Below are 17,614 nucleotides of genomic sequence, written 5' to 3' on the forward strand. Positions count from 1 at the left end.
CCCAACGATCATTCTCCAACTAACCTTCAATTTTAGACTTGATGATCGTTTGATAAAATTCTTCTTCTTCTTGTGATGTTCGGATTCCAGACTGGTTGGTGAGGGTTTCTGTAAAAGGGATGGAATACACATGTCTCTCTGCCTCAGATGCATCCCCTCACCCTCTGCCATGCACCCATTTATTATAGCTTATCACATCAAGCATACAGTAGCTTATATTATCCTCTCACTGCCCCCACAATAAGCCTGTTCACGGTTGTAAACTGTGCACGAGCAGAAAAATGTCATTGGAGACAACCATGAAGGTGGCTTTCAAATTCACTGACATAGATTGGATGATTATTCATGTATTCCTTTCAAAATATTTATCACATCCAAGCTGAAGAGTAATAAATAGAGCCTTCATAATCACTGGTATTTGACAGTAGCCTAAACAATAGTCAAATGTGCCAAAGCCAGACAAAAACAGATTTCCAAACTTTATCCCTGATGTACTATTCTAGTCACCTGGTCTATACAATGCCTTTTGTTCTTAGAATTTGAATACTCTACCGGTAACGCAACATCTACATTTGAAAATGATAGTGCTTATCCTAATGAAAAATCACAAAGGTCATTTGAGAAAAGTTGATCATGAGCTAACCGTGAACTGGCTTATTGGTAGCTTATCACACCAAAATCATAAGAGCTAATAACTATTCCCTCATCGGACATCCAAATAAATGCTGAATTGTAACACCTCTTTGCATTTATACATAAGTTCTTAAGTATTCCCTCAGTCACTTTAATACTCATTCACTCTTTCATTCACTCTTAGTTCATAGGCATACATTGATTCTGAATTCACTTTTTGGATCATGACCTTTTTCATCACTCACTCACTCACTCACTCACTCACTTATTCATTCATTCATTCAACCATTCATTCATCATTCATTCATTCAACCATTCATTGATATCACATTCCAAAGCCAACCCATATATAAGTCCAATACTGCACTGTATCCCCATAGCTTAATAAATGGATGGTCCAGGCTGGAGATATTTATATCTAAATAAATAGAGTAAAATTCACAGAGCAAAATGCTGAAAATTTCTTCAAAATCGGATAACAAATAATGAAGTTATTGAATTTTAAACTTTATCAATATTTTGTGAAAACAGTTACATGCACATCGCCATGAATATTCATTAGGTGGGCTGATGTCACATTCCCACTTTCCTTTTTCTTATATTAAAGAAATCATAAATATTTCATTTTTTCATATATGTGTAAATGATGTGTCTCCATTATGATGAAATAAGTTGCGGCAATAAATAACTAATACACTTAATCAGTTGTCAATCCAATTGTTTTAGTTCTTGGTAGAAAAATTTTGAATAAGCCCAATTTCATATAATGAAATACAAAAGAACAAGTGGGGATATGACATCATCAGCCCAACTAATGAATATTCATAAAGACCTGCCTAGAACTGTTTCACCGGAATAATGCAAATACTTAAAATTCAATAACTTCGTTATTTGTTATACGATTTTGATGAAATTTTCAGCATTTTGCTTTGTGAATTTTACTCTTTTTTTAGATATAAATTTTTCCCTTTAAGACATTCCTACCATGGCAGATCATGTCCCACCCATGCTCTATATAGGAACTTAAATATGATTGAAGTTTCTCCATGTATAATCAATGACAAAAGTAACATGCCAATTAACCAAATTATACCACCTATTAACGGCAGAATATATAATTTGTGTTGGATGAATATAAATAAAATTTATTATTGATAACAAGCAACATAAGTTTTGATTTTTTGTGATGAAAATGCAAAAGATATTGTATCTGTGTTCAAAAGTATTGAAGTTGATGAAAAAAGAAATTAAGAGAAACACTAAACTCCTTGTCATCTATTTCCTCATGATTTTAACCCCCATCTCCCCTTCATAATTATCAGTATTATCACCGTCATCATCATCATCATCACCATCACCATCATCATTGTAAATATTATCAGAAAAGGCAGCCACAAAAAAATAAATTTTCACAAAACATTTCCCAATACTGTAGAACAACACAATCTTCACAATACTAATATTACAACTAGAAGGAAACAAGAACATTTTCACAATGCAAACATATCAAAATTAAATAACATTCCGCTTTCAAATTTGGAAGAAAATAAAAGGGCAAATAAAACAATTCCAAATAATAGAAAGCTGTAAAAGAAACTATTCAAAATGATGAGATAGTTAAAAAAAAATACAAATCCATTGAGAACACCGATACCATGGTAATAGAAAATCAAAATAATTTCAGAAAATATTGACCAAGATATGAAGAGTACCCATGCAGAGTTGCAGAGCAAAATCAAGGTACTTGATGAAAAGTAACATGATTTAATAAAATCCATAGTGACTAACAAATATACATCAAAGAAGACAGACTCGCAATGGACAAAACAGACAAAATAATCAACCATTTTCTTTTTCTTATAACAGATTTGCAAAGCAATGCTACTGTGAAGAGCAGAGAGATCCTAAACTGGTAGTGAGTGACATAAGACCTATTCAACACAAAACATATCACAAGAACTATTCACTGATATTACTCTTGAAAAGTGAATGAACCACAATATAACATCAAACATTTCAGAACAAAAAGAAACGAGAGAAATGGTGCTTCCATAATCAGCATAATGAGATAAACATTACAAGTCAAACTATAGATGAGTTCACTTTGACAAAATAGACAGAACATGGACAATATGACACGGTAAACCAAAAGCTGATGAATTCAAGTAGATATTTATGTCGATGAGTGGGAAATAACAAGAGTGACCATCCAAATACTCAAATAAATATAAAAAACAGAGAGAATGTGTTGATTTCATGTTTTCGACATGGCAACTGAATTCCTCTGAAAACTGATAGTACAAGTAGTGCATAACCATGTGGCAAATACCACAAACAAGTAACTACAGATACATATAAATGAGCAAGGACCTCTCAAAATAAGCCTGAGAAACAAAATTTATACTTGAATTGAACTGAAAAATTGAGTTGATTTAGAGTGCACAGAAATGACGACAAGCAAACGGACATCATCATAAAAGAAAAAACGACTAACATACAAGTTGATGTACAAACAAATGATCCTCGCGATGTCAATCAATATCCAAACAGGTTATGATACACAAATATCAAGGAATATGAACAGCTATTTGGGGGGTTTGGAGGTGTAGGTTTGTTTGGAGTTTTTTATAACACAGTAGCTGCAAACAAGTGCCATGAGGTACTACTTCATGGAATGACATCCATGTAATCCAATATCAATTGAGGTTAAAAGATTTAGGTATGACGCCTATTAAAATGCTCCCCTGGGAGTAGAGAATATGGTGTGCAGTAGGACCAACCTTAAAGGGCAAGTCCGCCCCAACAAAAAGTTGATTTGAATAAAAAGAAAGTTATGACATAAAGTTTCTCTTAATTTAACAAAAGAGTTGCACATCCTGGCTGGTATGCTAATGAGGAGATGATGATATAATCCACTCACTATTTCTTTTGTATTTTATTATATGAAATATTCTAATTTTCTCCTCATTGTCAAGTGATACAACGATTAATTCCTCCCTGAACATGTGGAATTAACAATGTTTAATACTATATGGTTCAGTTAACTTGGTCCTTATTGTCAAAAAATCTATTAAAAAATGAAATATTGTATAATTCAAACAATAAAAACCAACAAAAATAGTATGTGATGGACATCATCGACTGACTCACCTAGTTGTGCATGTCACTGTTTTGTGAAAAATAAGCGAAACTTTAAATTGTCAGAACTTTCTTATTTTACATCCGATTTTGATGAAATTGTCAGCACTATGCTAGTTTGATTTTTCTCTATTTATTCAAGTCAGCATTTTCCTGGGGTGGACTTGACCTTTAACTGTCAGTTTTATGTTTGATATCAAGAATACAATGGTTGCAGGATGACATTGAACAAGGAAGAATGCATCTAGTCAACATGGTCAACCTTAGACCTGGTCAATCTCTCCTCAAAATCAGATAATGACCAACATCCATCAGGAACAAAGATCCAAGACTGGCTGATTTTGTTTGCAATGAACAGATTGGACAATTTACTATGAAAAAATTAAATGATAACATAAAACAAGAATGGAATGTATTCAGTAGTGAGACAAACCTCAGACTTGAGACTGACCAATTTTTATCACTTTAAAAGGACAAAATAACAGAAAGCAAATGATAACAGAACAAGAATGGCATGGATTCAGCAATGGAAAAAAACTAAGATTTGAGACTGGCCAAACTTGATCACTTAAAGAAGACAAATGAACAAAAATCAAATACTAACATAAAACAAATGGCATGCATTCAAAGTCAGGCGAACCTCAGACCCGACACTGGCCGACCTCGATGAAACAGACAGATGAACAGAAAGCAAATAACATAGAACTAAAATGGCATATACTATTCAGTAGCAGGATAAACCTTAGACTTGAGACTGGCAGATCTCGATCACATAAAAAGGGACAAACTAACAGAAAGCAAATGATAACATAAACAAGAATAGCAGGCATTCAGCAACAAGACGAACCTCAGAGCTGAAACTGGCCCATCTCGATGAAAAGGACAAACGAACAGAAAGCAAATGATAACAAAGAACAAGAGTGGCATGCTTTCAGCAGCGGGACGAACCTTAGACTTGAGACTGGCCGATCGTTTGATGATGTTCCTCTTCTGTTTGGGCTGTTTGCTTACCTCCCTATGGTCGTCACCCTGGGTCTGGCTGTCCAGAGAGGCCAGTGATGATATCCCGCTGTCAGCTGAGACGGACAGGTTGTCCTGCTTCTCAAACTGGTCCACCATGTTGGAGACATCGATGTTCTTCGCAACTTGAGCTGCAAGAGAGAAAAGAGCAGGTCATTAAGGTAACATGTTATCAAGGTGCGTTGCATCTTAAATGCATGATGGCCTAAATTCCCTTAAGATATTCAGCTGAGGTGCATGCAGATTTCTCGGTACCTATCTTTGTGCGTAATCTGGGGAGTGTTTCATCAACCTTTTTCATCTGACAAATCGTCGGAACTGACAACTTGTCAGATTATTGATAGGCTGAGAAACTTGATTCTCATTGGCTAAGAAGCACTGTTACTCTTGTTACTGTCTGGTAAAACAGGGCTTGTCGCATAAAACATCCAACAAGTCCTTTCATGAAAGGGTCCCCAGGTGATGTTTACCCTAATCGAGTAGTCCCGGTGGGTGTTTCATAAAGCTGTTTGTAAGTTAAGAGCGACTTTAAAACGACTGGAAATTCCTTCTTGTGGTATTAAAGTTGTATATTGAATTGGCGATGGTTTAGCACGTAAGAAAAGATCACCAGTCGTTCTTAAAGTCGCTCTTAACTTAAGAACAGTTTCTGAAATGGCACCCAGGTACAAAGCCTATGTGAATAACAGCAGTCAACAGTTCAATTCAGTGTACCCTGAGAAAGGACCAATAGTAAATATACTTTTTGCATAGATTCCAAAATTCATGCATGTTCCCAAGACTTAGACAATACTATATCAAATTATTTCGAACAAACTGTAGGTAGATTTTGTCAGTCAAGGTCTCAACCACAGCAATGAGCATGAATCTCAAACCCTCTACCCAAAAATGTAGAGTAATCATTAGACATTTTAAGTGTGCATGCAATTAATAGCCCTTTATACACAAAAACATATTAACATACCACTAATTAAAAAGAAAAAAAAATTGGCTAATAATATAAATATAATGAAATAAACAGGTACAGACAGACAAGGACAAAAATGGTTCACTATCATAACATTTTTGGGGATATCATGACAAGAGGCTGTTTTCTGGAGTGAGTGAACTCTTACTACCTACATTTAGAGTTCAGTAGGGCACACTACTTGCTGCTATGCCAGGCAAACCTTGGGAAAGCTACTAGGTTGCAATATATATTGGTCATTCAAAACTACACTTTGAATTCATATCCAACAGAAATATATTAACAGCAAATCAGTATGTACATTATTATGACTTACTACTCCCTGTTCTATAATAGCTAAATGTTAAAAAAAATCTTTATTTTTATTCATTCATGCAAATAGAGCAAAAGGAGTATGGAAAATGTCTCAGTTTTCCATGATAGAGATTACATTTCAAGATGCAACAAGCTCCTATACCTGTTTTATATTCCTAAAGCCATTTTCTTTTCATTTTGTTCCCACTAGGTATTCTATTTTGAAAAACTAAAGATGGGCATTGAGCTAACATGCATTTGAATAATCAATTGAAGTATTGATATCACTTATTTCATTAATTCATTTGATTCATTTTTTTTAATTCTAAAACGCGGTTTCAGAAATTCAACAAAGACCAGCACCTACATGCACCCTTTTTAATATTGAAATAAAAATGTAAGACATACAACTATGGGCATCAAAGCATGCATTAATCTTAATCAATGAATGATTATCATAATGAATAAAATTGAAATAAAAACCAATACAAAAGTAGACTCTGAGGCCCATGTTCTGAACTCAGGTTCAAATTTTATACTGGTTTAGAGTTGTGGTTTAACTATGGAAAGCCAGTTGGGGCACAAATTCACTAACAGTACACATCCATTTTATTAACTCATTGGACATTCAAACTGTCTGGGAATGATAACTGAAGTATTCTAAAATATTTTTCTTTATAATGAAAGCAACAGGAAACAAATAGTAAGCAAAGGAGATATACAATATAATCATAATTTTCTAAATTTTGGCTCCTCATAATTCTAGCACAGAGTTAGACCGTGGTCTAACTTAAACCTGAGTTCAGAATACGGGCCCGAGGGTGTTTCACAAAACGTACAATCAATTGTAAGTCACTTTTATACACAAATATCTATAGTAAGTCTTGGAATAACCTGCTGATATGTTTTTTCAGATAGAGCATATGAAATGATTATTTGCTGATTTGCTTCTGCAGACACAAAGCATTGGAAATTTATTTTATAATTTAGTTATAATTGATCCATCAGTTGCAAACTTGCAATGGACATTTCCAATTGATTGCAGCTTCTTGAAACCCCTTATGTCTGCATTCAATGGGTGTATCTCAGGTTTATAGCACGCTTATTTGGTATTCTACCAGTTCAATGTTATACCACGCTAGTGTGCAAAATACTAAACATGAGCAAATTTATTAATGCAAGACATGCCAAAACCATCTGTATTGGTACATGTCTCCATGCAAAAACTAAAAAAAAAAGAATGATTAACTTATCTTGAAATGACAATTGAAATAAGGTACCAGATAAAAATCTGCGGTTCCATGACATTTGCTCCGGCGACAATTGCTATGCTTTAAGTTCCAGACTCTAATTGAATGACCAACTTCTACCCTGCGTTTAACACTAAACCTAACATAATACCCTACTGCAACCCTAAACCTAACCCTACATTCCAGATGAAATGAAGCCCGGCATGCATGTAGATATTTCAATATGTGTTGATACACGTGTTAATTGCTGCAAATGACATACATGTACCAAATATACTACTAACTTAATTTTGTTATTACAAAGAGAAACGGACAGGCAAAAAGGTGATAAAATCGTCTATATAAAAATCTCCATGTTTTTACTATAGTATAAAATCAGATTAAACTAAAATGGGGAACTGCAATGCAAATTGAAAATAATAAAATTGACTAGGCAAAAACCATGCATATTTCCTACAATTTAAAATAAACAAAAACAAATTCATGCTGCACTTGCAAAATTATATGAGGAAAAAAAGCTGGAAAAAGCTGGCTATTCCTACCATTGTGCAACTCTTGTTTCATATGCGCTGTATGGATAATAGCGTGGCGGAGTAATCGAGGAGAGAAACGATACATAATTGATTAGTAAAGATCACAACAGTAGTCAGTGTATTTAACAGAATCCTCTGTGTACATCAACAGTGAGGTTTTCACTCCAGGTTTCTTGAAGACATCATTAAACAGGGTTTATTTCCAGGTTAACTTCCAAGAAAAGGCGTAGAAAATCCTTTTGGCTTCTTGAGTTTCTTCTTTATGTTGTTGATCTATAGTTTAATGCATCTACACATTGATATTGATATTCCAAAGTAAACCTAAAGTTGATGTCATGTTAACACAGCGACATGTATGCATACATATGTCAAGTAGAAAACAGAGCTTGGGTAGTTATTTAGCATGCACTTTGGTCGTAAACTCAGTTTTAAATGTCAGAAAATAATCAGTTGGAACATCACGTTTATCATATTAATCGACTTGAGAGTCTGTCAACGCTTAACAGGCAGGTGCTGCATCTCGACTGGGTCCGGATCAAGATTCCTGTGTGAACACTTCCTTTCCTGCAAGTAAATATTTCACTGATCCATGCAGGGAAAAAATGACCTCGTTCACATTGTAACAATAATCCGTACAATTAAAGATCCTCAGCTGTTAAATAGGACTTTAAACACAATATGTCCTTCACGAACGAGTTTAAGGAACAAGTTTCAAGCTATGTTGGTCCAAACCTACTGAGAAAGGTCAATCGATGTGGACAACTTCTAATGCACATTGAGAATTCAATACAAGACAGATTAACTGTGTTACGCTTGTTTATAGTATTCCTTACTCTCTCATCGACCCCTACGCTAACTACTGAGAGATAATATAACACTAGGATATAGATAATAGTTGATGGTAGTATCACTGCCGTCAATCCTATAGGCTTTGCTTCTTAGCGGAACACTATCTGGTTACAACACTTTTTATATTAATAACAATGTTCCATGAAGACTACAGGGCGACTCAAAAAAATAATATATACGTTCAAGTGTCAGTAGACTAAAATAAAGAGAGTTGCCATCTCCATACTCTATGGCATTATTACAATGTAAAGAAGGTAAGTTTTGATAAGTCAAGGAAGTAAAATAATTCATATACACAAAGACATAAATTCAAATGTGGCCCAGATCATTAAACCATAGTATAGAATACTACAGTGTGAGTAGTAAAGAAAATCAAAAATAGTGAGTTGATAATTCATAATTGTCTATGTTCGGTTCACTCTATTCAATCGGCTTTCCTTTTATTGGTTTCGTTTCACCCCCCCCCCCCCCCTTTCTCTCTCTTTCTTGTACTTATTTGTAAGTATGTTATGATTATGATTACATTGTTATTGTTCATTTTACATGATTGATATGATTTATTTTGATTTAATTGGGGCCAATTTATACAAGCAGCTGTGCTTTCTTTGACCCCTTTACACGTATCATATCTCTTTAATAATGTCAATGATTTGTATATGTATTCTTAACTGTGGAAATAAATTTTGAATTGAATAAACTTTAAAAATCAATTAATTCATACATAAATAACAATCATTATAAATAGAGTTTAAATGATTAGGGTGCCCCCTATAAGCAGAAGCCTGACGAATGGAGCACCCATTATAATAAAAGTGAATGAAAGTGTATCAATATATAAATAAAACATACATGTAGTAGAAAGAAAAAGACATTTAACCTACAGGGAAGGGAGGTGCAGGGTCAGGAAAGGCTGAGAAAATTAATTGTGATTTGGTAAATAATATTATCATTATTATTTTTGTTTATTGTATACATACAGCTAGTACTCTCTGTATACATACAGCTAGTTCTTGCTGGGAGAACAGTTTTCGGAACTGAAGTGGCTACCCTGGGTAAATATGCCGCTATTATTATTATTATTATTATTACTAGAAAAATTTTATGACTCCAAACAAAGGTGGAAAAAGCAGATGTCATTTCTGCAATCTTCTTCTTTATTTTTCCAATTGTAACTGAACTCCGATTCTATCCCTCTAAATAGAAATAATAAAAGTTATCTACATGTAGCTGGTTACAAGAAATGCACGACTTATTGACTTCCTTGTTTCTAGGAATACATCTAGGTAAGAGTGATCAAAGAAAAAAATCGGTAAAACAGTTGCTTAATACTGTACTGTCACTACACGCAATTTAGTTTCATGATGGTGTAACCCAATTACTTCTAAATACAAATCACATGTCAATTATACATAGAAACTGAAAGAACTACATGTAGTAATACAAGCAACTTCCCATACAAATGCCTTTTCAAAATACTGTTGTCAATTAATTGAGGAAGAAGTTCTTTAAAAATATCACTACTTATCATTTGTATTTTGAAATCCACTACTGTTCTGCATGTATTGATTTCATAATGAGGAAATCATGCAATATAACAAGTATTTACTATTTATTTTACAACATAGATGGGTGTTTCATATTCTATGCAATACTTCAATTTTTGTGTTCTTAATATTTCCCCTTCTTATTAATATTTTCCCTCTTCTTTTCTCTTTTTCTTCCTCCTCCTCCTCTTCTCTCTTCTTTTATTCTCTCTTCTTTTATTTTTTCTTTCTTTCTTTCTTTCTTTCTTTCTTTCTTTCTTTCTTTCTTTCTTTCTTTCTTTCTTTCTTTCTTTCTTTCTTTCTTTCTTTCTTTCTTTCTTTCTTTCTTTCTTTCTTTCTTTCTTTCTTTCTTTCTTTCTTTCTTTCTTTCTTTCTTTCTTTCTTTCTTTCTTTCTTTCTTTCTTTCTTTCTTTCTTTCTTTCGTTCTTTCTTTCTTTTCATGCAGAGAACCTCCTTTAATAATTCGAATGTTTGTTCTTCTTCTTCACTTTTTGCAATTCCTCTTTCCTATTTCTCCTCCTCCCATTCCTATTGTCCCCTTCCCCTCCCCCTCCACTTCTCATTGCATTCAGGCATAAATATCTAGGCTGTACAATATCCACCCAGCATATCTATCACAAGCTGTTAATCAACATTCAATATCTATCCGGTTTGACTGTCACATCTGATGTTTTTTTATGACATTTCAAGGTTATTTCCATGAAATACTGTGAAACTGATATCTGCCATGACATATATACATAATGGCATACAAAATATGCTTATGGTCACAATTAAGAAAATATATGACAGAAGCAAAGCACAGAAGCAAATCACATTTTTCAAAGAAAATTCAAAATTATGTGAAGTACACTCTGGGGTTTAGGTCATGAAAATATTTTGAGCACTCATTTTGTCAAACATTAAAAATATTCCAGGGGTTGTTTCATGCAGTTTATTATGACTAAATTCCATGTGCTAGTACCAACACGACATATTTGACAAGTAATCCCATTGATCAATATGTAAGAATGTGTGCCGCATTTGCACGCTCTGTCCAATAGTGTGATGCCTTATTTACTACATGTGACTTGGAATTTATGTGTGAGTTTCAGTCAAGTTTAAATCATTGTGAGGCACTCCCCCTGGTGACAAAAGTACAAAGTCTTTAGATATCAGCAATGCTGTATCTTGTTACAAATTACATCCTGCCCTCCGAATTAGAATTCATTAATAAAGACGTCTCCAGTAACAATTTAGGTCTAGATAGGCATATCGACACCCGCCTAATCACCAAAAAAATTTTTAAATATTTAGGCTATGCATTGAGCTTTTACATGTTCACACTTGTCTGACCCAGATGAAGTTCTTGTAATTATGAGCAAGCAAAAATCCTAGCAAAAGTTCACTTATTTTGAAAAGTACCAGAAAGTTTGTGAGTATTATCCTTGAGAGTTATTGCAAGTAACATATTTAATTAACACATCTTTTTTTTCAGGCAAATGTGTTCTTTTCCCCCGTTGATGGGCGAATAAAACACATTTTTTAATTTAACAAATGTGAAAGCTCCTATCATCAGTCAATGGAAGAAAAAGAACCTATTTTTTTTTGTCAGGAGAGTGGTAAAGCTCCTTTTTTAAGTTAATGGAACAAAAAAAGAACTTTCAACCCTTAAGTTCAATGATAAGGTCATATATCGTTCAATGATATCATATGTCATTGATCGGAGTATATAAAGAAAACACAAGGTCAACAATTCAATTCCTTAAGTACATGCATCAGAAAATATCCTCTTCTACTCAATGCGGAAAGAAAAGCATTTCCTGAATAAACAAATTTTGATTCCTCCATAAAACAGTTGCTTATCATATATAATTTATTTTAAAAATAGAGAGAGTTAATTCCTGGGGGCCGTTTCATAAAGCTGTTCGTAAGTTAAGAGCGACTTTAAGAACGACTGGTAAACCTTTCTTACGCGCTAATTAATCACCAATGAACATTTAATAGTGATAATCATTTAGTACAACAAAGGATCACCAGTCGCTCTTAACTTAAGAACAGCTTTATGAAACACCCACCAGGGATGCCAACCTTGTAAAATGAACTGCAGTATTTTGAGGGATGAAAACAGGTACATGTATCTTGGGTAGAAAGTGTTTTCAAATGTCAATGTATATTGTGTATGTGCATTATACAAATTGGAGAAAACTGTATTTCAGTAAAACCTGCAATATTGTCATTAAAACACTGTATAAGGTACTGCTATAAAGAAAAAGTTGGTGCCTCTTTAATTCCTAGATGAGGGCTATTTTCTTTCTTCTGTATTGTTCTGAATTAATGTTTGAGCTCGATCAAATAGCAAGAACGGCCTTTTGCAGCTTGCAGAGTTTAGTGGGAAGCACATTACCCTTACACACCTCACATGCCAACCACCCTCCCCACAAACACACTTTTTAAATAAAATTTAACATTATATCTCACATAACGGGACAAAAATAATATCTACAACTTCAAAAAGCAACAAGTGGAATGCCTCTGGCCGTCTCACCTGCATCACGCGATTCAATATAGCAGCAGTGCTGATTTTGAAAACTACTATAACTCGCACAAGATGTTCAGTGATACTTGGTTACTCTTATTTCCACGTTTTATGAACTAGACCAATACACTCATAGAGATATGATGGCAATTCAACAAATACCCCCAACGTGGCCAAAGTTCTTTGACCTTACATGATCTTTGACCTTGATCATGTGACCTGAAACTCGCACAGGATGTTTAGTGATACTCGATTACTATTATGTCCAAGTTTTATGAACTAGACCAACACACTTTCAAATTTATGGCTGTAATTCAACAAATACCCCAATTTGGCCAAAGTTCATTGACCCTAAATGACCTTTGACCTTGATCATGTGACCTGAAACTTGCACAGGATGTTCAGTAATACTTGATTACTATTATGTCCAAGTTTCATGAATCAGATCCATAAACTTTCAAAGTTATGATGGTAATTCAACAGATACCCCCAATTCGGCCAAAGTTCATTGACCCTAAATGACCTTTGACCTTGGTCATGTGATGTGAAACTCAAGCAGGATGTTCAGTGATACTTGATTAACCTTATGTATAAGTTTCATGAACTAGGTCCATATATTTTCTAAGTTATGATGACATTTCAAAAACTTAACCTTAGGTTAAGATTTTGATGTTGATTCCCCCAACATGGTCTAAGTTCATTGACCCTAAATGACCTTTGACCTTGGTCATGTGACATGAAACTCAGGCAGGATGTTCAGTAATACTTGATTAACCTTATGGCCAAGTTTCATGAACTAGGTCCATATACTTTCTAAGTTATGCTGTCATTTCAAAAACTTAACCTCAGGTTAAGATTTGGTGTTGACGCCGCCGTCGCCGTCGGAAAAGCGGCGCCTTTAGTCTCACTCTGCTATGCAGGTGAGACAAAAACTAATACATTGGTCCAGTATGTTAAGTCAGAATTGGGATGATTTCCAGAGAGCTATTACAGTACACAGAATAATGTATTCTGATGTAATATTTCACCCATCTTTCTTTACTGCTTTTTTATCTCTCTTTTAATATCTCTCCTATGACCTTGGGTGCCAAACCACTTGGACACTAAAAAAAATTCTCAAGAACATGAGACGTTACAAAACAAAGCAATATATTTCACACACATAAAGTATATGAGATATGTGAAGAAAAGAAAGGGTAGGTTCGTAGAGAAGATAGACTCGTAATGATCGTCCAAGCCAAGGTGAACATGGAGTTTCTTTAACAGATTACGATCAATATCACTGCCGTTTGTTAACAGGCAGATAAAAGGTAACTGGGGCCCGTTGCAGAAAGAGTTGCAATCAATTGCAACTCTAAAAATCATGCGTAACTTGATTTTCAACCAATCAACAGCGCGCATTTTGGACTTGCGATTGATTTTTTGACTTGAGTTTAAACGCAACTCTTTCTGCAACGGGCCCCAGAACATGTAAGTGCACATAAAAGAATTATGAGTTTTATCCAAAATGATGTAAAATTCATATTTGCGTACGATACCAACGCATATAGGCAATAATGTATATTTAATGTTATGATTTGAGAAAGAGAAGTGAAAAGAGAGGACTAAGTCAGATGCAGAGAAAAGGAGGAGTGGGAGGGGGAAGAGGAGGTGGAGAAGGAGAAGGAAAAGACAGAATAAAAAAAAAACAAGAAAAGGCAAAAGAAAAAGAAGAAGTAGAAAAGGAAAGAATAAGGAGGGAGAGGAGAAAGAAGAAAAAGGGAGAAAGGAGAAAAAATATAATGTGATGCAATACTCAAAGAAAAATACCTCCTTAAAGAAGCAAAACAGGAACTTTCCACCTCTTTAAAAAAAATGTAATTCTAATTAATAGAACGTTTGGAATGTGAACTGCATGGATTTAAAACCTCTTCAGAATACTCACCTAATTCATCATTATCTCCTTTCATATGGATAACATTACTGGTTGGACTAATAGGATTGGCCGTTGACTTGGAGTCATCTTTACCTGCAAGAAAAAAAAGTTCAAGTTCAAGTAAAGAAAGGTAATAAATAAAGTAAACAAAATTTTCATTTCTAAGCACCATTCCATCCTGCTAATCGCCAACTTTGTCTTCTAAGTGGAAACACTCTTGTGGAGCTTTTTGTGAAATGTACAGAAGATTTTGTTTAACGACCATTGTTATAAGCTACCGAAATCCTTGCATCTGATTGGCTCAGAGCAAATTAGTATGCGAAAATCACGGACAAAACTATACCTACTGTGGTTATCAGCATTTACATTTGGGAAATTCATTCTGGGGGAGCATTTTATGAAATGATACTACTAATAATAATAAAAAAGTTGTAGTATAGCACTTATCACATTATGATTATAACATCTCTTTGCGCTTACAAAGGACTTTGGCGGCCATAATTACTTACATGTACAGCGCACACAAATTTCAAGGAATTAATTCCTGCCGGGTACCCATTCACATCACCTGGGTTGAGTGCAGCACAATGTGGGTACATTTCTTGCTGAACAAAACTACACAATCGCTGGGATTTGAACTCACGACCCTCTGTTTCAAATGAAACACCTAGTCAGTCATTTTTACTGGCTGTTGTTATAAGCTACAAAAATCCTTGCACGTGATTGGCTCGGAGCTAAATATACCTTACCTTGGTTATTGGCAACGACTATTGGAAAATTCATCCTGGTTCTTCTATGCTCCTTATCCTTCTCTTTCTTTTTCTTCTTTCCAGGGCATTCCGTCGTTATGTGCTCTAGACATGGACCCGACTTATGTATGTTGAATTCACAATCTGAAAAGAAAAATGAGTCACAAATTCAAAGAGTAATTCATTAACATTTGTTTTCTAACATGTTGTCAGATCTTTGGAGTGAGTCATGAAGTCTGTTTTATCCAGCAGGTACCGCAGTAACAGCCGGACACCTGTGCTTCAAAATCCAGGTAAGTTGTTAGATCGATCAACTTGTCAGGCAAACAGAAGGTTGATGAAAGACCCTTGACAACCAGTGAATTGTGCAACAATCAATCACAAATATCAATTACAAAATTTGCAATAAATAGATCAATTTCAACTATGGCAAATCAATTCTTATAGCCTATTCTCTGCATAACAACTCTGTATAATTTTCAGGATAAGGATTAGGTATATTCACCTTGAAACATAATTTCTTCTTTCTCTTTTTTCTTCATCATCATGTTCATCTTTAGGTAATACTATGGCAAGGACCAGTAATTAGCTAACAAATGCAAATTATTGGAGGTTTTTACGGCAAACACCATGTATGTAGTCCTGAAAAGGACTGTTTGTAATTCTTTCTTGATTGTATGTTAGCTCTGAAAAGAATAACAAACAGTCCTTTTCAGGACTACATACATGGTGTTTACCGTAAAAACCTCCAATATTCTCTCCACCATGGAAACCTTCAAAGATCATCTTAATGCAAATTAAAAATCAATTGAAAGTCTTATGCTTGAATTCTTGCAAACTTGCCCCTAGTCTAAACACTTACATGTACATTGGAGTCCTTGATAGCCTATACCCCAGAGTAATCCATTACACTGGTTACAGAATGTTGTATTCAAGTACTGATTCTCTTGAAACACATGACCTTTCACAGATTGCTGGATGAGAAGAAAGAAGAATGACAAAGAGTTTGGTTAAATTGATGGAAAATGAACACCATGACAAGAGAGAAATGTTATTATTATATTATATTTAGTATTGGAATTTACAACAGAGTTTTCAAGTTCAGATGAGAGATGCATGAGATTTAAAGCAGGGAACCATTACTTGGTGTGAGATCATCAGGCATTGTGTTTAATGTATATGGGGATGGGCTGTTATACAGGCATGAGTAAGAAATTTCAGGGGATGAGCCAGTCCCTAATGTGGGAGTCTTACGCCGAAGATGTGGCATATCTGTTACAACTTCATACTTCTACACAAGGAGCAAAGAGTTACTCTTTCAGACAGCTTATTTCATTCCAAATAGAGAATGATTGAGAGGTCCAAACAGGACCTAAAATTAAAAGTATTGTTGCATATAGGGTCATTAAACAATGTCACCTGGACTTAACCAGCGATCTAGACGATTAATAGCCCCGCACTCACCTCCGCGCATGAGTGGACATTACGTACGGCGCACCCGCAATACCCCCCAATGACCAAGAGTCAGTGTCAAGGTCAGTTGAGAGTTATGTGTCCGTAGAGTCAAGTGCCTAAAAGTGAAGGTCAACTCGTGCAGCAGCTAACAGGCAAGAAGCTACCACAGAGTTGCTGTACAACAGGGCATCTTGGACAGACGGACACGTTTTAGAGACATCAATTCAGTAAGTGCCTCTCACCTAATTATTCAATAGTATTCATGAAACAGGTTTCCAGCACTGACCTTTTTGGTAGAGCGGGGGAATTTTAGAGGGCCTCTCCTGTCTTTGGTCATAAAGCTTGGAGCTCTCTCTAGGGCACTACTGGTCTGGTTCTTCACCCCAGCTTGCTTCATGAAGGTGTTGAGTGCTGCAGCCAAGGCTTGGTTCTTCGGCTCCTTCTCGGCCTCAGGTCTGTGGAGAGGCAATGAGAAGATGAACAAATGGCCTGATTTAGGAGTGTTAGCTCAGTCGGTAGAGCAATCTAGTGACCAGGGGAGCATTTCATCAACATTTTTATCTAACAAGTTATCAGGTTTGACAACTTTACTTGATTTTGATTGGCTGAAAAGCAATGTTTCTGATAAAATGGGACATGTCAGAGAAAACGTCCAACAGGTCATTTCATGAAAACGCTCCACTGGGTCTATTCCCACTTGGTGTGATAGTGCCCTTTGGTAAGGCATTTATTATCATATTCAGGTCCCT

The 17,614-nt window shown here is 35.1% G+C and overlaps 1 protein-coding gene across 1 annotated transcript in view; it reads right to left on the bottom strand.

The window, feature by feature from the left end:
* Positions 1–17,614, bottom strand: part of LOC129266447 (rho guanine nucleotide exchange factor 12-like) — a 116,635-nt gene that overhangs the window by 45,247 nt on the left and 53,774 nt on the right. The window contains exons 17-23 of the mRNA XM_064103408.1: positions 17,152–17,320; positions 16,273–16,384; positions 15,411–15,554; positions 14,671–14,754; positions 7,845–7,871; positions 4,720–4,922; positions 25–108 (exon numbers count right to left, since the gene is read on the bottom strand). Of these exons, the coding sequence (XP_063959478.1) occupies positions 25–108; positions 4,720–4,922; positions 7,845–7,871; positions 14,671–14,754; positions 15,411–15,554; positions 16,273–16,384; positions 17,152–17,320 (823 nt within the window). The remainder of the gene's footprint in view (positions 1–24; positions 109–4,719; positions 4,923–7,844; positions 7,872–14,670; positions 14,755–15,410; positions 15,555–16,272; positions 16,385–17,151; positions 17,321–17,614) is intronic.

This window comes from Lytechinus pictus, chromosome 8 (assembly GCF_037042905.1).
Source record: "Lytechinus pictus isolate F3 Inbred chromosome 8, Lp3.0, whole genome shotgun sequence".
Classification (NCBI taxonomy): Eukaryota; Metazoa; Echinodermata; class Echinoidea; order Temnopleuroida; family Toxopneustidae; genus Lytechinus; species Lytechinus pictus.